At 46.3% G+C, this 22,113-nt stretch overlaps 1 protein-coding gene across 42 annotated transcripts in view; it reads left to right on the top strand.

Moving 5' to 3' along the window:
* The window catches only part of eef1db (eukaryotic translation elongation factor 1 delta b (guanine nucleotide exchange protein)), a 45,558-nt gene that overhangs the window by 4,277 nt on the left and 19,168 nt on the right, over positions 1-22,113 (top strand). For 11 of the 42 annotated variants that reach the window (XM_078230661.1, XM_078230660.1, XM_078230670.1 and 8 more), the window contains exons 2-5: positions 6,536-7,602; positions 11,074-11,209; positions 11,960-12,004; positions 16,707-16,778. In XM_078230661.1, the coding sequence (XP_078086787.1) occupies positions 6,539-7,602; positions 11,074-11,209; positions 11,960-12,004; positions 16,707-16,778 (1,317 nt within the window). In that variant the 5' untranslated portion in view covers positions 6,536-6,538. The remainder of the gene's footprint in view (positions 1-6,535; positions 7,603-11,073; positions 11,210-11,959; positions 12,005-16,706; positions 16,779-22,113) is intronic. The other 31 variants (XM_078230689.1, XM_078230753.1, XM_078230725.1 and 28 more) reach the window with 5 other exon arrangements.

A 22,113-nucleotide genomic window follows, 5' to 3' on the forward strand; every position in this document is an offset into this window, starting at 1 on the left:
CTCCTTCACCTGCGGGGCCGATTTCAGAGTCCTATGGACCCAGACCCCAAGGTCCTTCTGATCCTCTACAGTACTAAGAGTCTTTCCCTTTATATTGTACTCCTTCATCCCATTTGACCTTCCTTTTCCTAATGTGGGAAATTGATACGAAAGGGTTGGCTTGATGAGCTGCTGAACGTGTAGAGTGTGACTTTGCTGTTTCAGTCTGTCTGTGACAGTGACTTGTCTTTTGCTTGGCATGCCGGGTGTTGGTGACTGCATCCCTGATCACGTTCAGGGGAATCTGCAGTATTCCCCTGCAGCTCTACTCGTACACGGTACATCGTACATGGTACACGGTACCTACTCTTGCAACTCGGCCAACGTTGTCTACCTGATACGCTGCAGGAAAGGATGTCCCGAGGCATGGTACATTGGGTAAACCATGCAGACGCTGCGACAACAGATGAATGAACACCGCTCAACAATCACCAGGCAAGACTGTTCTCTTCCTGTTGGGGAACACTTCAGCGGTCATGGGCATTCGGCCTCTGATATTCGGGTAAGCGTCCTCCAAGGCGGCCTTCATGACACACGACAGCGCAGAGTCGCTGAGCAGAAACTGATAGCCAAGTTCCGCACACACGAGGACGGCCTCAACCGGGATATTGGGTTCATGCCACACTATCTGTAACCCCCACAGCTTGCCTGGACCTGCAGAGTTTCACTGGCTGTCTTGTCTGGAGACAATACACATCTTTTTAGCCTGTCTTGATGCTTTCTCCACTCACGTTCTTTGTATCTTAAAGACTTGATTAGTTGTAAGTATTCGCATTCCAACCATTATTCATGTAAATTGAGTCTGTGTCTTTATATGCCCTGTTTGTGAACAGAATTCCCACTCACCTGAAGAAGGGGCTTGCAACTCCGAAAGCTTGTGTGGCTTTTGCTACCAAATAAACCTGTTGGACTTTAACCTGGTGTTGTTAAACTTCTTACTGGCTCTACACGTATGTCAGCCCAGAGATGCATTTGATACTGCCCCAGGAAATGCAGACTGAGTGGGAGGCAGGTTGCATGGGTTTAAACACTGGCACAGAGCTGCGGGGCTGAACAGCCTGTTCCTGTGATATGCATCCTATTTAATTCCTGCTGCAATGTTGCTGGGAGTGCTGACTCCCTCTTGAAAGCATGGAGCTGGGGCTGGCACAGGTGCTCATAATCCGACTCAACATTTCTTAGCCTGTTGTAAATGCTTAAGCGCACTTGATTTTTCGCCCACCCTTGCAGTGCAGTTTGCACACAGACTGGGTCTACTTACATTGGTCATTTTATTTTTAGTTGATGTGATGTGAGTGTCACTGATAAGCCCAGTATTTGTTACCCGTACCCAGTTGTACTTGAGAAGGCGGTGGAGAGCTGCCGCCCTGAACTGCTGCAGTCCGGGTGGCGCCGGAAACCCAGAGTTTCACCCGCTTTTAAACTATTTCTGAGTGTTAAGTTTGAAAGATGTTTTTAAAGGCCAGACATCATTAAATGGTTCGAGAGGCTGAAATGTTTGTTGGGAGAAACTGGGTCAATAACTTCACGTACTTCAGATCTGTTTAGGGGTGGGGTTAAATTGAATCGAAATAATAATGGTAAAAGCCCAGGTTAGCTTAACTTTTGTTTGATTTACAGTTGTTAATATGAGTGAAAACTCTATCATGGCCAAATCGGTGGCACAGTGTTTAGCACTGCTGCCTCACAGCGCCAGGACTCCGGGTTCAGTTCCCAGCTTGGGTCACTGTCTGTGTGGCGTCTGCACGTTCTCCCCGTGTCTGCGTGGGTTTCCTCCGGGTGCTCCGGTTTCCTCCCACAGTCTGAAAGACGTGCTGGTTAGGTGCTTTGACCATGCTAAATTCTCCCTCAGTGTACCCGAACAGGCGCCAGAGTGTGGTAACTTAATTGCAGTGTTAATGTAAGCCTACTTGTGACACGAATAAATGAACTTAAAACTGATGTCAGTTGAAGGATTGTGACCCCTGATCTGGGATCGGAATGGAATTTGTTTCACGACCCTGGGGCAGGAAGGTGGAATTAGCCAGAGTTCCTGCTCCCGGTTGCTGCTACCATGGTGACCATCACTTGCTGCTACCATGGTGACCATCACAAATAGGATGCATATCATAGAAACCTATGGGCACCAGATACAATGTGTAATGCTTTCTGTAGTTGAATAGCTTGGGCGCCTTTGTGAAAAATCAGCATTCCCAGAAAGCGAGCAGCCGGCACTACCCTTGCAGGAAGACAGTTGGTAAAGGGGTATGGGGAAGGGCGTTTTCTATGTTTGATGCAGGATTGATTTAACTGAGATTTGATGCTCTCTTGGGAAAGTGGTGACACCTCAAGAAACTGCAGGGAATTGCTGCTGTTGTCTCTGCATTGGGCAGTTTTGATCTCCATTAAAAAAGATATACCTGCATTGGAGAGGGTGCAGCAAAGGTTCACTAAATTGATCTCTGAGATAAGGGGCTGGCCTATGATGAGAGGTGAGTAAATTGGACCTACCTTCTCCGGAGTTTAGAAGAATGAGAGATGATCTCATTGAAACCTACAAGCATGCGGATGTAGCAGGCGATAAAGAGGGCAAATGGATTGTTGGCCTTCATAGCGAGAGGATTCGAGCATAGGAGCAAGGGTGTCTTGCTGGAGTGCAGCAAAGATTTACCAGACTGATAACCAGGATGGCAGGGTTGACGTATGAGGAGCGATTGAGTCGGTTACGATTCTATTCGACGGAGTTCAGAAGAATAAGAGGGGGATCTCAAAGAAACCTATACAATTCTAACAGGACTAGACAGGGTTGGATGTTCCCGATGGTGGGGGAGTCCAGAATCAGGGGTCACAGTCCGAAGATACGGGATAAACCTTTCAGAGTCATAGAGGTTTACAGCATGGAAACAGGCCCTTCGGCCCAACTTGTCCATGCCACCCTTTTTTTTTTAAATCCCTAAGCTGGGCGGCACGGTAGCACAGTGGTTAGCACTGCTGCTTCACAGCTCCAGGGACCTGGGTTCGATTCCTGGCTTGGGTCACTGTCTGTGTGGAGTTTGCACATTCTCCTCGTGTCTGCGTGGGTTTCCTCCGGGTCCTCCGGTTTCCTCCCACAGTCCAAAGATGTGCGGGTTAGGTTGATTGGCCATGCTAAAATTGCCCCTTAGTGTCCTGGGATGCGTAAATTAGAGGGATTAGTGGGTAAAATATGTAGGGATATGAGGGTAGGGCCTGGGTGGGATTGTGGTCGGTGGCCTCTTTCTGTACTGTAGGGTTTCTATGATTAATCTCAATTACCCGCATTTGGCCCATATCCCTCTATACCCATTGTACCCATGTAACTATCTAAATGCTTCTTAAAAGACAAAATGGTACCTGCCTCTACCACTACCTCTGGCACCTTGTTCCAGACACTCACCACCCTCTGTGTGAAAAAATTCCCCTCTGGACACTTTTGTATCTCTCCCCTCTCACCTTAAACCTATGCCCTCTAATTTTAGACTCCCCTACCTTTGGGAAAAGATATTGACTGTCTAGCTGATCTATGCCCCTCATTATTTTATAGACCTCTATAAGATCACCCCTCAGCCTCCTACGCTCCAGAGAAAAAAGTCCCAGTCTATCCAGCCTCTCATAACTCAATCCATCAAGTCCCGGTAGCATCCGAGTAAATCTTTTCTGCACTCTTTCTAGTTTAATAATATCCTTTCTATAATAGGGTGACCAGAATTGCACACAGTATTCCAAAATGTGGCCTTACCAATGTCTTGTACAACTTCAACAGGACATACCAACTCCTGTATTCAATGTTCTGACCGATGAAACCAAGCATGCCAAATGCCGCCTTCACCATTCTGTCCACCTGTGACTCCACTTTCAAGGAGCTATGAACATGTACCCCTCGATCTCTTTGTTCTGCAACTCTCCCCAACGGTTTTAGGACTGAAATGAGGGGAAATTTCTTCACTCAAGTTGTGAATCGTTGGAGAAATCTCCTGCAGAGGGTTATGGTGCTCCATCATTAAATATATCTAAGGCTGTGGGATAGTCAGGTTTAAGGGACTTGGGGAGTGGGCAGGAAAGTGGAGTTAAAACCCAAGATTAGTCATGATGGTGTTGAATGGTGGAGCCAGCTCCACGGACCATATGGTCTACTCTTGTGCTCAGAAGTGAGGGTGTCCATTGCTGGCAGTTTATGACATTTGATTGTTCAGTTTTTGTACAGGTTTCTGATCCCTTAACTCTTGGCCCCTGTGACCTTCATCCGTGAGCAGGCAGTGAATTTAGGGTTGTGATTGATTTCACACGGCCCTTGTATGTAGGACTCAGTTGCCTCAGTTTGCAGGGAGTGGCACCAGAAAATAGTAATGTATGTGCAGCGCTGAAGGCTTCTCATTAAGCAATACCGGGGTGATTGACAGCTGCGGTACAATGACAGTGTGTCTCAGTGGAAAGGTTAGATTGGGATCCGAGTGTTCTCGCCAACTGAGAATTGTCCTATTGTTCGTCACTGTGCATCATTGGTACCAGCGAACTGGGCAGCACAGCTGCTGCTCCCAATGCAAAGGGGTCACTGGATCAGTTTGTGTGTGTTTGTGAAATACTGTTGGTCATCAAATAAGAGGGCTGGGGCAAAGGCAGGCCTGCATTTGTGTAGCACCATTCATGATCACAGGACATCCCGTTGGCACTTTACAGCTTTTGAAGTCTAATGACTGTTGTAATGTGGGAGCTAATTTGTGCACAGAAGCTCCGACAAACAGCATTGTAATGGCTCGACAGTCTTTAGTAATGATGTTGATTTAAGGATAAGTATTGTCCAGGACACCCAGAAGCACTGCCCTGGTCTTCAAAATACTGAGATCTGTTAGGTCCACCTGAGGAAGCAGTTGTTTGAAAGGTGGCATTCCATCAGTCCCGTGGGATTAGTGTCGGGTTAGATTTTGGTGCTCAGGCTGTGGGGTGAGACTCTGAGCCACTGAATCCTGGTTGTCTTGTTCTCCGTGCTGGGGCTGCAGGATAAGATGGGGGAACCTGCATGCTTGTCACCTGTCACCGCGGCCAGTGTTATCTAGTGGTGATCTGGGATTGAGTGGAGCTAAAGAGGGGCTGGTATTGGTGTCCCTCTTGCTGGATTGTAAAAGAAAGGGCATTCACCAGTACCCTGACCTGATCAGTCTGTGCTGTACAAGCAAACACAATCACTGTTAGATTTTAGCTGTTCCTCCTTGGATGAATTACTGCCTAGGTTTATGCAGAGTTACTCAATCTGGGTGAACTATGGATAACGGGAGTGAGAAATCATTGTGGTCAGGGGAAGGTGGTTTAATGGCTTGGCTGTATTCTACTCCTGGGTTCAAGTCATTCACTGATTTAAACTTTACCTGAACCCTGAGGGGCGCGTCATTGTACTTCATTCCCTGCAGCCCATAGTAATTGCTTTATGATCTGTCATGTATTGCTGCTGTGTGCTTGTATTGTGCCACTTTTAAATGTTGTTGTTCTTCTCTCTCTCCCTCAATGCTGCCTGTTTTAGGATAAGAAGGTGAGTACTTATCATTATGCAGCATCCTTTCACCCCTCCCTCTCTCTACCTCCCAGAGTCTCCTCAAAAGCAGCCAGTCTTAAAGGATGCACCCTCGTAATCAGTTATGTAATATCGTTCTAAATAAAGGAGCACTGGGTGACGGGACCTTCGCCTCCGTGGAGTTATTTTACCCTGCCCGTGACTTTTAAGGGGCGTCTTGACAAACACATGAATAGGATGGGAATATGATCCTGGGAAGAGTCTGGGGCTTTAGTTCAGTCGGGCAGCATGGTCGGTGCAGGCTTGGAGGGCCGAAGGGCCTGTTCCTGTGCTGTAATTTTCTTTGTTCTTTTTGTAATGGATGGGACCTTGAAACTCTGATCAGCCCTGGCGTTGCCATCAGGTGAAACAATGGAAGTGTTTGTTAGACAGGCATAACCCCAGGAGCAGGGCTGGTGCCTCCGGTCCATCAGCTCAGCCTCACCCACTTAAACTGGCTGATATTTCCAGTCACTGGACTGAGGTTGTCCCTAACGGGGCAGAGTGCAGAGCCTTTGAAGCTGCTTTGTTTGTGTCCCTCACTTTCTCCTCCACCTTCACTTCCATGCAGACAATAACCTCCCCCCGCCCCTCCCGAACCACCAGCTCTGCATCTCGATGCACCAAAACACTTTAATCTGATCTAATGTTGTTCAGTGTTTCTGATTTTACATTCAAACACTCTCAAAATCTCTTCTTTAAATGGTAATTGTTCCTGTGATCACACTGCGTAAATTGGGCTAAATAATCCTCAACAAGCAGGGTACAGAGATATCAGAAACACAGGCTGCACGAGTACAGGCTGTGTTTTACTGAAAACCTGTAGTATCAGGAGTTATCTGCTTGCTTTATTCAGGATGTGCTGGTAAGCGCTCGGTGAACATTGCTTTCTCTGTATATTTCCTTGTTCACTGTGTTTCTTTCCCCTCTCCTGTGTTGTACTGCATGCTGCAGAGGATGAGGATCCGGAAGCACCCCTACCTCCTGGAGACCATCTGGATGGACAAATGCAAGTTCGACGAGGCAGAGAGGCTGTTCTATGAGGGCCAGCAGGCCTCTGCTGCCGCCATGGCACAGGCTGCCCAGGAGACTGAATCGGCACAGTGTGCCTGGCCACTGGCTGGGGAGGAAGAGCGACAGGAGCGAGAGGCGGGGAAGAAGAGACGGAGGAAGCGCTCTCCACGTGCCCCGCCGGAAGAGGTGGTGTATGCACATCGGCTAGAGGTGGCAGGGCTGCCCCTGGCTCCTGGCTCAGTCCTGGTGAAGAATGCTGCTCGCCCAGCAGCCAGAACCAGACCAGCGGGCGGGGATGCCACACCCGGCCGTGAGACAAGGCCCCTAGTTGCCTGCTGTCAGTTGGTGCATGGTGTCTGGGTCAACAAGAACACTTTTGATGAGGCTGAGTGCCTGTTCATTGTGCGGTCGCAGGCGCGCGACGTCCCACGCTCTCTCCCCATCTCAGCTTCTGCAGTTACTGCTCTCCCAAAGTTGTGGACCACTCCTGATGAAGGCTACATCAGTGCTACCCCTGCCACCCCCATAACCCCTGGGTTCCATAGTGGTGGAGACACCAACCTGCCGGTCAATGGCATGTTCCCAAGTGCCAGCCAGCGCCCATTAACACTCAAGGTTTGGCTGGAAAAGCCGCTGTACGATGATGCCGAGCGACTCTACCACGAGATGTTGTGTGGTGGCTCAGGCACAGAGCACACGGGCCCACCCCAGGCAAAGGGACAGGGACCCCCTGTCACCAGCCTCGCTCATGCCCATCCTAGGGCCAAACCCCGCCTGCCGCCCGCAGCAGGTGAAGATCCTACGGCAGCCGCTCGCCATCTTGTTGACAAGGGCAGTGAACTGGTGTGGTTCAGTAAACCCACTTATGATGCTGCTGAGTTACGCTACCACCTTGCCAGAACATGGAGAACTGCCAACAAGAGCCAGAAACCGATGGCAGATTCCAAACAGGCACAGCCACTGAAGAGACCTGCTCCTGCACCACGTTGTCCCAGGATCCAGGATAAGTAGGCTTAAATCATATTGAATACACCCTAACCTTTCATTGTACTTCTGTAGTATTCCCAGCAAATTGTCTTTTATTTTCGAGCCATTCCTCAGCATGCATTGGATCTGATTTTGTTCACCAAATCTTTGTGAAGCTGTTCTGCTGTGTGAAGTCAAAGGGTTAGAAATTCTTCCTGGGTGGCATCACTTCTGCCGTTGGTTAATCTGGCCTGCCATGCAGTTGCCTAGTTGACCCAGTCAAATCCTGTTCCCCACACACCCGGATGGGCTTTCGCGCGTGTGTGGTGTGTCCTGGGTTGCCGTTTCTGACCCAACAACGTCCATAAAAACTTTCACCCATATCGGGTGGGATCCAGAGGTAGTTGTGTGCATTGGTGAAAGCTTTCTGCGCAAGGTGAGCTGGCGTCTTTATTAGCTTCCAGTCTTTGTACAAGGAACTGAGGTCGCCCAGAGTTACAGCTAATGGCCGCTACTGCTCTTCCCGTAGCTGTTTCCCGGCCTGGATCCTGATAGTGCAATGTGTTTACAAGGTGGGGCAGTGAGGTGCAGTATCTGTCACGGTTAACTGTTAGATAACAGTCTGATTTCTGGCTCACATTGAATTGGAGTTGGTGAGATTGAAGCCCAGTTGTTTTACATTTACCACAGGATGGGGTTTTATAGTTGTACAAGGTTTATTCCTGTGCCATTTTGGATTTCTTTATGAGGCGCTCATTCCCACCTGAGTTCTGTATGTTGAGTTTTATTTTCATGCCTGGAGTATGGGCCTTACTGCTGACCCCTGGTTACACTGAGGGTTTTGCTGGGTCTCTGACCTGCAAGTAGAGTGCTGGTGTGGGATCAGAGCCACGTATAAGCCAAGCTGAGTAAGGACAGTAGATTTCCTTTCCTAAAAGCGTATTAGTAAGCCAGTTGAATTGTTATGATAATCTCACTTCTATTGACAGTGCTGTTCTGATTTTAAATCAGGATTAAAAATTCTCAGATAGCCGTTGGTAGGATTTGAAGTCCTGTCCTCTGGTCAATCTACATTGCTGGATTAGTGGTTCAATAACATCATCTCTGTTGTACGCAGAATAATACAGAAAAGTAAGAGGCCTTTAGGCCCATCCAGTCTGTGCCAGCTCTTTTGACAATCAATCTAGTTAATCTCATTCCTCAGATCCCCTCTCTCGTTGTCCAGCCACCCACTGTTATACTCAATGCAAATAAGATTCAGATCGGTCAATTTTCAGTCACCCTTCAGTGTGCTGCCCTGCCAAGAATTCTCAAACCCGTTACCTGCTCCTATGCTGCTTATCTGTCCCCATTTCCTCGTGTGTTCAGCTATTTCTGTTTCCTTCCCAGAGCTGTTAATGTCCTTGCCCTTCACGACAGCATGAAACCCATGGCCTTTACTGGGTAGGAAATGCCCCTCAACCGCCCAGGCCCTTGTTGCCTATGAATGATATGCACCCTTGTTGCTGCTGGCTCACCATCTCCAATGTCCCTGCTCTGCTGACAAACCCACCGGGCAGCAGATAGCCCCATAGTTCAGCCAGATGATATGTGTGTGTGGCATGAGGTGGAGAAAGGTGACATTGAAGTAGGGGACAGGCCTTTGGTAGATTCTGATGTGGGCTACTTCCTGAAAATGTTACCCTGGTCTTTATCTCGCTCAGACTTGTCCAGCACTTTTCATCCCATTTACATTAAGTGAATCTTGCTTATGGTACTCCTTACTCTGCGCATTACTGGAAATGTTGCCTCTTAGTCTCAAATCATAAACGTGTCTCTGCCTTTTCCTACCAGCCATAACCTAGCTCCTACAATGTTTGGCTGTGGTTTGGTTGAGTTGAACTGTTGTTTGGGATTTATGTTTGGGGAGATGGCGAGGATTGTGTGAGTGTGGAGATGGCGAGGTGTGTTGGTGTGGGAGTGGGGTGTGGGTGTGTGTGTGTTGGTGTGGGAGGGGGTGGTGAGGACTGTGTGAGTGTGGAGATGGCGAGGTGTTGGTGTGGGAGTGGGGTGTGGGTGTGTGTGTGTTGGTGTGGGAGGGGGTGGTGAGGACTGTGTGAGTGTGGAGATGGCGAGGTGTTGGAGTGGGGTGTGGGTGTGTGTGTGTTGGCGTGGGAGGGGGTGGTGAGGACTGTGTGAGTGTGGAGATGGCGAGGTGTGGGTGTGTTGGTGTGGGAGGGGGGTGGTGAGGACTGTGTGAGTGTGGAGATGGCGAGGTGTGGGTGTGTTGGTGTGGGAGTGGGGTGTGGGTGTGTGTCTGTTGGCGTGGGAGGGGGTGGTGAGGACTGTGTGAGTGTGGAGATGGCGAGGTGTGGGTGTGTTGGTGTGGGAGAGGGGTGTGGGTGTGTGTGTGTTGGTTTGGGAGGGGGTGGTGAGGACTGTGTGAGCTGATGTGTTTCTGATTCCTCGATTTGAAGTTCCCGGCTGCTGTTGGGAATAGTCTAAGGGGCCTGACTTTGCTTCACTGGTTTTGAACATCGATCATCACAGCGTGAGCACCAGCTGCATGTTGCATGACTCTGTTTTGCTTTTGGTAGCAACAGTTTAGTTCTTTCTGCCTGTTTGCTGCTTTATAAAGGGAGAAGTGGGTTGAGGGGCTGGAAAGGATTAGTTCTTACAGCTCCAGGCTGAATGGAGCTCTCATTTAACCAAGGGCACTGTGATGCACGGCATTTTAGCTTGTAGCCAATCCTTGCATAGACCATTCCTGCAGAACCAGGATGAGTTGCACCTTGGGGTGGGGGCATGGTGGAACCAAAGCAAAGTAGCTCCCAGGTCAAGTTGGATTTTCCTGTACTGAGGGTGGGGGTGTTCGGTGGAAGGTCACAAGAGACCTTGTCAGCTTTTGTTACAAGTCTCACTGTAGAACGGGGAAACTCAGCTATAGGCTGAGCTATCTGCCCTGTCTCACCATCTTTTTGTTTCGATGATGAAACCACTAAGAGCTAACGGTGTTATAATTATTTAACTCCTGCAGTGATACACTGAGTCCAGGAATACCAAGTCTGTGTTAGAAAGGGGCAGCAACCAAGAGGTACATGGGACAGTGTGCAAATTCTTTTTATTCACTCATGGGACGTGGGCATCGCTGGCTGGGCCAGCATTTATTACCCACCCCTAGTTGCCTGAGGGCAGTTGAGAGTCAACCACGTTGCTGTGGGTCTGGAATCACATGCAGGTAAGAATGGCAGATTTCCTTACCTAAAGGACATTAGTGATCCAGGTGGGTTTTTCTGGCAATCGACAATGGTTTCGTGGTCATCGGTAAATTCTTAATTCCAGATCATTTCTTTTTAATCTGCCATTTCACCATCTTCCATGGCGGGATTCGAACCCGGGTCCCCAGGCGCCTTTGTATGAACCACTTTCTCTCGGTCTGTTATTAGTGGGGTGTATCGTGTAAACATTGCAAGTGGTATCTCTCTATTGTGAACAGTGTCTTACTGTGCCTCTCCTACCTTCCCATCTTACAGCACCATGGCGGTTAACGTTCTGACAGAGGAAAAGATCTGGTTTGATAAGCACAAGTATGATGATGCGGAGATGCAATATTACATGGGCCTCAACAGCCCAGTCACCACCAAAATACAGAATCCACCAGCTATGCAGGTATGTTACAGTGCACTGCTATTAACCCTCTGTGCGTGCGTGCGCGTCTGAATAGCATTGTTTTACAAACCTAACTTATTTAGTCAATGTCTTGGTTGCTGTCAGTCAAACATGTTTTCTGTTTTAATTTCCGATTTGACTGTGCACAATACTGCTTTCCCAGGTTTATTGTTTTTTAAATTTCATATCAAAACTTTCTTTTCATCTCCAGCGAGCCTGACTTTGTTAAAGTCACCCAAATAAAATTCAGCAGCCTGAATGCTTTCAATGTAAAATACCAAGAACTTTCATTTATATGGTGCTTTTTAACCTCGTAAAGCATTCTCCAGCACTTGGATATGTTGCGGTATTTGACAGTGAGTCACAGAAGGAGATATTAGGACAGGTGATCAAAAGCTTGGTCGGAGCTAGATTTTAAAGGAAAGGAGAGAGGTGGAAAGGTCAAAATGGGGAATCTGGAGTTTCTCGATCCTCCCCACCTGCAGTCAGAGCTCTGAGGGTTGCCAGGCTACTTGCTGCTATCTGCAGATTTCTGCAGGAAAGTTCAGTTGGTTTTACGATGCGATGAATTCACAATCCCATCTTAGTTGCGTTTGAATTCCTCAATCATTTCATGTCCACAACTTGAGAAATGTGGAAATTCCTTTGAAAGTTAATTCAGACTTGATACGTGGGCACCTAATCCTCCACAATCCACACTAATGCATTGCACAAAGATAAAGTTTGCATTCTCCTTTCCCTTTATTCCAGGTGACTAGTCTTCGAGCTAATGTGGTGACAAAGCTGCCCTGTAAAGTAAGGAGTGTTGCGTCCATGCCCTCAAAAATAACAGTTAATTTGCTCTGTTTAACCTTGATGCTGACCTCTTATTTCAGCACTGCAATGTTGAGTTCCTTGTACCTGTTATAGGATGTATTGGGGATGAGGGCTGTGAATTTGGCTGTGCTTGCTAATTGTGCAAGAGATAGCTGATTGTTTCCTTGCCTGTACATTGTGCACCTACTAACAATATATGGCTAACTCACAGGATGCATGTATCACCTGCTGGAGGGAAGCCCAGCTTTCTGTTCCAACTGGACTAGATCCAGACTGTTTAATATTCCAGCTCACTGTTCCAACTGGACTAGATCCATACTGTTTAATATTACTTGAAAATGTTTCTAAGCACTTGCTACCTGCCTGCCACTTGGTCTTGAGAGTTTCTGTCACGCTGTTCATACAAAATAAAAGTATTGAAGTAAAGGGAGTCATCTGTAATGTACAGCCCACCCTGGATAGGTCGGTGATGAGGGACAGGGAGAGAGTAGAGCTCAACATACCCAGAACATCTTCAACTTTCCACAAACCTGGGAGATCTCTGAGGGATCAGGCTATTGAGTTGGATGATCAGCCATGATCATAATGAATGGCAGAGCAGGCTCGAAGGGCCAAATGGCCTCCTCCTGCTATGCCCAGCCCACCAGCCTTATTGCCCTTGGAACCCGTTTAGCTGAACAGCCAACATTGTGTGGAAAGAAAGGGAAATGAGTAACGGGAGGGATTTTCCCTTCCTGGATCTCCCTACCATAATTTCCAACTCTGTCTTGTTACGTGAATCGGAGTTTTAGTTTTGTTTAAACAATGCTGGGAGGGAATGTGCTTGAGCACGTGGCACCAAAACACACAATCAAATTTTAAAAAGGTGACATTTAACCATCTACCCCGCAGTTGGTGCGTTCCAATGTAGAGCAGTCTCTGAATTGATTCCGGGTTCACCTGGGGTAAAATCCCAGAGCCCATGACTGGACATTTCCTTTCATTCCATGGACCAAAATGGGAGCGGACACTGTGAAGAGTCATCTTTATTTATGATTCATTCATTCAGGAGTCACTGATATGGCCAGAGTTTATTGCCATTTGATGGTGATTAGTTAGTAGTTGTGGTAAGCTGCCTTTTTGAACCTCCTGTTGTCCCTGTGGTGAGGTTGTTTCTCTCAGTGCTGTGAGTGAGCGCATTCCTGGATTTTTGACCTTGTTGATGAAGGAATGCCAAAACTTGTGGCAAAAGATTTGAATCAGTTTACAGAGAGGCAGGTGGGCCTGTCACTACCAAAGCCCCTTGCAGGCCCTGGACTTAATGATAAAAACACTGGAGTAGAATTGGCCACCTGAATCCTTTTTGTTCACCAGCCCTTGCACTATGCTGAAAACAAATGAGGAAACTCGGGAGACAGCTGCTGGAGAGTGCTTACCTGAAACCAGGTGCCATACTTCTAGTATAGTCAGGAGTTACTCAGTGTGGTGATTGAGTGGAGAGGGTGTGGTGTGTAGCCACACTGTGCAAGGGGAGGTGATGGTTCACTGCTTGTGTGTGTGTTACCCGATGGGTTGTGTTGTTTACTGTTCTGCCCCAATGTAGTTCCAGTACTTAGTGCAGTTATCTAGTGGTGGGTGGGAGGGAGGCGTGCTGGCTTCAAGATGACCAGCCCCTGATGGGATATGCACAACCAACTCAAACTCTGTGGCAACCCTTGAGATCTGGAACCTGAAGTGGTTAAGAGGGCAGTTCTGCACAGATTGTTACTGGAACCTGGAAAGGAGACAGAGTCAGGCCCCACAGTTCCAGATAAACCTACAAGTCAAACTCTGAATAAAAGCAAACTACTGCGGATGCTGGAATCTGAAACCAAAAGAGAAAATGCTGGAAAATCTCAGCAGGTCCAGAGAGGCAGTGCTGGGTAGACTAATGGGACTAAAGGTGGACAAGTCCCCGGGTCCGGATGGAATGCATCCCAGGGTATTGAAAGAAATGTCAGAGGTAATAGTGGATGCGTTAGTGATTATTTATCAAAACTCGTTGCATTCTGGGGTAGTGCCGGTTGATTGGAAAACGGCTAATGTTACGCCGCTGTTTAAAAAAGGAAGGAGACAAAAGGCGCGTAACTATAGGCCGGTCAGCTTAACGTCTGTAGTAGGGAAAATGCTGGAATCCATTATTAAAGAGGAGATAGCAGGGCATCTGGATAGAAATGGTTCGATCAATCAGACGCAGCATGGATTCATGAGGGGAAAGTCGTGCTTGACGAACATGTTGGATTTTTATGAAGATGTGACTAGGGCGGTTGATGGAGGAGAACCGGTGGATGCGGTATTTTTGGATTTCCAAAAGGCGTTTAATAAGGTGCCCCATAAAAGGCTGCTGAAGAAGATTAGGGCACACGGAGTTGGTGGTAGTGTGTTAAAGTGGATTGGGGACTGGCTATCCGACAGGAAGCAAAGAGTCGGAATAAATGGGTGTTTTTCCGGTTGGAGGAAGGTAACTAGTGGCGTGCCGCAGGGATCGGTACTCGGGCCGCAACTGTTTACCATTTATATAGATGATCTGGAGGAGGGGACGGAGTGTAGGGTAACGAAGTTTGCAGACGACACAAAGATAAGTGGAAAAGTGAATCGTGTGGAGGACGGAGAAGATCTGCAGAGAGATTTGGACAGGCTGAGTGAGTGGGCGAGGATATGGCAAATGGAGTATAACGTTGATAAATGCGAGGTTATACACTTTGGAGGAAATAATAACAAATGGGATTACTATCTCAATGGAAACAAATTAAAACATGCTACCGTGCAAAGGGACCTGGGGGTCCTTGTGCATGAGACGCAAAAGCCCAGTCTGCAGGTACAACAGGTGATCAAGAAGGCAAATGGGATGTTGGCCTATATTGCGAGGGGGATAGAATATAAAAGCAGGGATGTCTTGATGCACCAGTACAGGGCATTGGTGAGGCCGCAGCTGGAATACTGTGTGCAGTATTGGTCCCCTTATATGAGGAAGGATATATTGGCATTGGAGGGAGTGCAGAGAAGGTTCACCAGGTTGATACCGGAGATGAGGGGTTTGGATTATGAGGAGAGGCTGAGGAGATTGGGTTTGTACTCGTTGGAGTTTAGAAGGATGAGGGGGGATCTTATGGAGACTTATAAGATAATGTGGGGGCTGGATAGGGTGGAGGCGGAGAGATTCTTTCCACTTAGTAAGGAAGTTAAAACTAGAGGACACAGCCTCAAAATAAAGGGGGGTCGGTTTAAGACAGAGTTGAGGAGGAACTTCTCCCAGAGGGTGGTGAATCTCTGGAATTCTCTGCCCACTGAGGTGGTGGAGGCTACCTCGCTGAATATGTTTAAAGCGCGGATGGATGGATTCCTGATCGGTAAGGGAATTAAGGGTTATGGGGATCAGGCGGGTAAGTGGTACTGATCCACGTCAGCTCAGCCATGATCTTATTGAATGGCGGGGCAGGCTCGAGGGGCTAGATGGCCTACTCCTGCTCCTATTTCTTATGTTCTTATGTAGGTCAGGCAGCATCTGTAGGGAGAGAAAAGAGCTGACGTTTCGAGTCCAGATGACCCTTTGTCAAAGCTTTGGGATCATTTGGACTCGAAACGTCAGCTCTTTTCTCTCTTTACAGATATTGCCAGACCTGCTGAGATTTTCCAGCGTTTTCTCTTTTGGTTATAAGTCGAACTCACTTGTGCTCTGTTCTGAACTTAGTTGTAGGGTTGAGTGTACTGGGTGGGTTTGATTGGGGGGGGATCTTGGGTAATTGAGGTAGTTGGGTGAGAGAGAAGAGAGTGTTTTCCAAATCTGGTGTTGAGAAATGTAACCTGTGTCGATTTCCCACTAGCTAGTTGCTCAATATGGAGACTCTTAAACACAGTGGCAGGTTCTACACTTTTAGATATGTTTCTGGTCAAAATAAAATCTCTGATGTGGAAGTGAGTTGGTGCCTGGATCCCTGCAGCACGATTATATCAAGCCTTTGGCTAATGGATGTCAGTGATTTTTTTCCTTCCTGCCCCCATCCTGAGACTTTGCTCAGCAGGCACTGACCAGTTCTCACTTAGTTAGCTGCTTGCTTAACCAATCAATGTGTGGTTCTACTGATGGGATATTCAACTCTAGGGGTAATCACAGCTAACGTCCACAAATTCACTTGCAGCAGGCATCCTGGAATGGAGGGCGAGGGAGATTCTTAGCTGATTTCTCTTCCTCTATAAACTCTGATCTACACTGTAAGCTTCAGAGGCTTAAGCAGCTGAGGGATTGGGAGGGGCAGGGTAGGGCTTGTTTTAACCTTGTGCATAAGTGGCCTTTGTCTTTGGAGGGGAATTACATCATTAAGAAGAGATGGGGATGGGGCAGAGATATGCTCTGATTAATAGTGCACCATCTAGATTCAGATTGCCCAGAGCTTATCTCTCGGTCTGAGGGTCGGGAGATTTGTGAACAAGTTGTTCCTGTTTACTGGGAGTGTGGCAGTGTATTTGCTACCCTGTGAATTGGGTATGTGTATGTGTCCACCTTCCTTTCCGCCAACCGGGTCCACTGCGCTTACCCGTTTCTTGGTTTTGCTGGTTTGTATTTTCCCCCTGAACCAGTGATTGTAACCCACAGACTTTTATACTTCTGCTATTGTTTGACCAGAGATCAAGCTTTTGACTAAATTCTTTCTGCACTACCTAGGAGAATGGAGCGAGTAACATCCTTCGAGACATTGCCAGAGCCAGGGAGAATATCCAGAAGTCACTGGCCGGAGTGAGTACCTGCTCCTCGTACCTGGCCGCAGACTTGAGATGCCCACTTAGTTGTACACAAAGACTTCCCCAAAAATTACCTCAAACCCTTTAACTGCTAGAAAACTAGGCAATGATTCAAATTGTGTTCACACCGCATTTTGTTTTAAAATGTCTACACAAGTTAGTAACTTCACATCTGGCTAAGAATGGAATTGGGTGTTCAAACCGATATAAATTTCCTTCAAATCTGTAGTGAGACAGAATCCTCTAAATAAAAGAAAATAAAACACCAATTTCATCTCCTAATAAAGTTAAAAAGAGACTCTGGGCCTTGACTTTGTAGCCAAAGTCTCATTCAACTTAAACCTGTTAATGGTTTTCTCATCTCTGAAGTAAGCCATGTGTCCTCAAACCTTCTGGGTATAGCAGCCACTCATTATGTTGCTGAAATGCACACCATTGTGTTATCATCTGTGACTCCCTAAACTAACTGGGCAGCAATATAAGACAGGCTGTATACTTTTGATTCTGTTCTCTGTAACCAGGATAATGCCTGGTGGGTGGATGGAAGAAGTGGAGTGATACACTTCTCTCGACATCACAACAAAATTCTTGTGATTCTTGTACACTAAGAAGTCTCTCAGCAATAGCTTAAAGTCCAACAAGTTTATTTGTTATCACGAGCTTTCGGAGCACTGCACCCTCATCAGGTGAGGACTCGCCTGAGGAAGGAGCAGCACTTCGAAAGCTTGTGATACCAAATAAACATGTTGGACTTTAACCTGGTGTTGTGAGACTTATTACTGTGCCCACCCCAGTCCAACGCCGGCATCCACATCATGATTCTTGTAGGAGGTACCAGGCCTGGGGTCCATGGGAACAGGAGGAGGCCATTTAGCCCTTGAGCTTATGCTGTCATTCTAACTCCATGTACTCAATTTAACCCCATATGCCTTGGTATTTTGTTAACCCAAGATATTAATCTCAGTTTTAAAATACTAACTGTTGATCAAGCTTCAGTTGCCATTTGCAACACCGTGCCCCAAACGTCTGCCACCCTTTGTGTGTCGCAGTGTTTCCTAACTTCACTCCTGGAAAGTCTGACTCAAACTTTTGGATTATGGGGAGTCCAGGAATAAGAAACAATTGGCAGAAATTGTTTCTCTCGGACTACCCTATCTGTTACCCTAATACAGTAACATCATTATCCAACATGCTTGGTGAATCAAAAATTCCTGTTAACAGGAGTTAAATTACTCCAAACACAAGACAAGGTGCTGCTCTGTCTTGAGGGGAGGCAGATGGGAAGGCAAGGGTCCTAGCACGGTAAGAGTTTCGCAGTAAAACCAATACAGCCATCAGATCATATTTTTAAAACGAAGTCAAGCTTTGTTCAGGCTCGATACCCAATAATTTCAGTGTAAAGCCTAAAAACAACTTCAGATTTATAATCTGTTGTTGTTAGTTTTTAGTTTGAAGGATACATCATCTGAACACTTTGTTTAAAAAAAACAAATCGAACCATAAGAGATTCCAGTTACTAGAGAATTCTGCTTGGTGGAATGCCGATTAACACACAATTTCCAGTTTCTTGCCCGTAACCTTTCAACTTTGTGTAATTGCTGCTCGTAGTTTAAACCCTTGGGTCAAAGTCTCATTTTGTAATCTAAGATGTATAACAAGATAAGGAAATGAGTGGGAGTAGGCCTTTAAGCCCCTCAAGCTAGCTCTGCCAATCAAAAGATCATGGCTGATCTGATTGTGGCCTCAACTCCATGTTCCTGACTGACACCTACCCCTTATCCTAACTCAACCTTGAAGTGATCCAGCCCCCACTGCTATCCAGGTAAAGAATTCCAAGTATATAACTGATTAAAATGGGAGGCCCCTTATTTGGACTTCAGCTGTTGCTACCATTTAGTTCTATCCTTTTCAGGTCTAAAATGGATGACCTCACATTTGCTGACACTGAAATCCATTTGCCCCATTGTCTTTGTAATTTTCTGCCTCTGTCGTGACAACTTAGACTGTTGCCTGTCTTTGTGGCATCAGCAAATTTGAATATGTAGTTTTTTGTCCCATCATTAAAGCCATTAATAAATACATTGAGTAGTTGGGGCTATACCACAGATACCTGTGGGGCATCACTAGTTATATCCTATTTGCCAGTTATCCCTTCTCTGTCTGCTGCTGCTCAATCGATTTCCGAACCAAATTAATAGGTTCTATGTGCTTCAAGTTGAACTACGAGTCTCTTATAAGGAACTTTATCAAATGTCTTCTGGAAGTCCATATAAGTAACATCCATAGACATTGCTTTATCATGCATGATAACTTATCCTCACTCCAGATCCACAGCAATGACTCTTAAATGCCCACTGAAATGGCCTGGCAAGCCACTGAGTTGTACGAAACTGCTAAGAAAAAAACCTAAAAGGACCGAAACCGGATGAACCACCCAGCATCAGCTATGTTGACCTCAGCCTGGTCTCCCTGCAAAATCCTCTTTTACTGACACCTGGGGGCTTGTGGCAAAATTGGGAGAGCTGTCCCACAAGATAAGATGATAAGTCAAGTAACAGCTTGACATTGTCATACTCAGAATCAAACCTCATAATAATGTCCCAGATATGGCCATTCTTGGATATGTCCTGTCGTTCTCCTTTCTCTCCCCCCCACTCCCCACACCCCCACCACCCCCTCCACCCCCTCCCTCCTCTGAGTAGAGTGTAGTGTTCATTTCAAACCCAGGAGTGGGACTTATTTCACTATTAGACATGGGATGGGATCTTCCAGCCCCTTAGCCCTTAGTTACCCCTTGGGGGTAACAGATTTGTTCTAGATCTTGTATGCATGTCTATTTGGATAGTAATTAACTCCCAAGTTACAAGGGAAATTCGGCTTCAGTTAATGCCTGGAGAAATCTGTCTCTGTGTGAAGTTAGTTCTGTCAGTGAGCTGCTTAAGGGAGCTCGCTTGCACTTTTATGTGTGTCTGGACTGTAGTGACCCTTGGGCTCTACAGAATCCCCTTGTGATCTGAATTGGGTACTCATGTCTGTAACGCATGTGTGTTAGTCCCTCTGAATGCAGCCAACTTAACACTAGATGGGGCTCTGTTTGATTTATTAAGCTGACCTCGTTCACAGAGCAGTGACCGTAACCGTTCAGTTTTGTCAGATTCACTTAATCAATCAATGCCGTCTAATTTGACAAAGAAGGGCACAATACATGAAGCCACCTAAATGAGCATTATGGAATTGATTGATCCCTGGCAAGACCACAACTGGAGTACTGGTTGCCATATTGTATTTAAAAATACAGGCACTAGAGAGAGGCGTACAAAGATTTATAGAAATTATATGAGGGATGTGAGATTATTCCTATCGGGAGAGGATAAGAGATTAGGTCTCTTTTGAAAAGGAGGCTTAAAAGAGATGTTTAAATTCTGAAAGGTTTTGATTGAGTGGATACAGAGAGAATGTTTCCTCTTGTAGGGAAGAGGCCTCAATACAAGGTAGTCACCCAGAAATCCAATAGGAATTCAAAACGACTTCATCCAAAGAGTGGTGAGAATGTGAACTGGCTGTCACAGGGAGTGATTGAGATGAATATATCGATACATTTCAGGGGGAGCTCGACAAGTATAATGAGGGGAACAGGGGGTTAAGCTGACAAGTTAGAGGATATAACCTATAACATTCTACCTTTTCATCTGGTCTACAGTTGGAGCAGAATAGAAGCGTTCTGCTTTATTCCTGACCGTTTGTCAGAAAGGGTTCCGAAACTCTCCAGCACGATAGTTATGCAGAATTGATTAATTATGGAGACAACCCACTGACTTAATGTTGATAGTGAGGAAATAATGTGAAGACTTGGCCTATTAGCATCCTCAAAAACTCCCACCTCAGATACTCGCTCTTGCGTTATGTTTTTGACATATGAAAAAGATTTTTTAAAATAAAAGATTTTATCTCCAGAAATCTCTAAAAGATGGCTGTCGATTGGAATTTTTATGTTGGAATTTTTTTGAGGGGGGGTTCACTCGACTGACAGCCCTGTGGGTTAATGCACGTCTGAGGAATTCGGAGCACTTCACCCTCCCCACATGCTGATGTTGTCTGGGTCATTTGTGTCTCTGCTGTGGTTGAACTCCACCCCTCTAGGTTAGACAGGGGGAAATTATCCGACATTCCCACATGAACTCTGTTGGAGGGTATATCTGCATGTACGTGTGCGGTGACTGTATAAAGAATGCTATGAGAAAGCACCTTGAAGCCTTGGGATCATAAGCCTAGCAAGAGTCACTATCTTTAGAGGGTCACAGGAGGGAGAATTAGTAAGAAACAGATTGCATATTAAACATTTACTGTGTGATAATTGTTCAGCCCTGGCTTTGTGTTGAGAGGTGCCCTAACCAGTCATGTCCGTGAGGTTGAGTGAAGACCTTTGGTATGAACAGAACCAACATTCTTCATCAGAATCCCAGGAGTTTAAAGTGAATGGAAAACATTAACATTAAAATGCTTACAATAGTTATCTCTAACCTTTTCCCCTTCTGCCACCCTGTGATCTGACTTCTCTTCATTAATCAGCTGTTCAATACGGGTACCATGTTCTGAGTTGGTCAAAATAGAGAAAAAAGGGCAACCTAATAGAGGTCTTTAAAATCAGGAAGGGGCACTCCTATGAAAGGGGTAGACATGGGGGATTTTCACAGTAACTTCATTGCAGTGTTAATGTAAGTCTACTTGTGACACGAATAAACTTGGGGAAGACTATTCCACTTGTGGGATTCCAAATCCAAGGGTGATAAATATAAGATGATCACAAAGAATTCTGGAGAAACTGCTTCACCCAGAGAGTGTGGACCTCACTTTCACATTGATTGATTAAGTTGAGATGAATAGCATAAATGCACTACGGGGGGGAAGTTGGGTAAGTACATGAGAGAGAGAGAGAGAGGTTTGCTCTGACTGGGTAGCGAGGTGGGAGGCTCTGGTGGTGTGTCAATACTGTTGTAGAGCATTTGGCCCAAGTAGCTTGTTACCGTGCTGTGTTACTAATTAAAAATACAAGCCCAAAATCAGTGTCGTTCGAACTTTCTGATTGCAGAAGTTTCTAAGCAGCTGCCAGGAAGCCCTCCCCCGCCCCAGACCTTTATCAGCCCCATCATTATATATTTATCAATCCCATCAGTATCCATTAAGACAACACGAAGGGCCCTTACGGCCCTTTTGAGAGAGATTAAATCCACAATGTGAACATGACCATTTTGAGAGGACCACTAGTTAACTATAGTGTATTTTGTAGATAAAGTCATGTGAAAATAATTGCTTTAACTTTACATAGTGTT

Source organism: Mustelus asterias, chromosome 2 (assembly GCF_964213995.1).
Source record: "Mustelus asterias chromosome 2, sMusAst1.hap1.1, whole genome shotgun sequence".
Classification (NCBI taxonomy): Eukaryota; Metazoa; Chordata; class Chondrichthyes; order Carcharhiniformes; family Triakidae; genus Mustelus; species Mustelus asterias.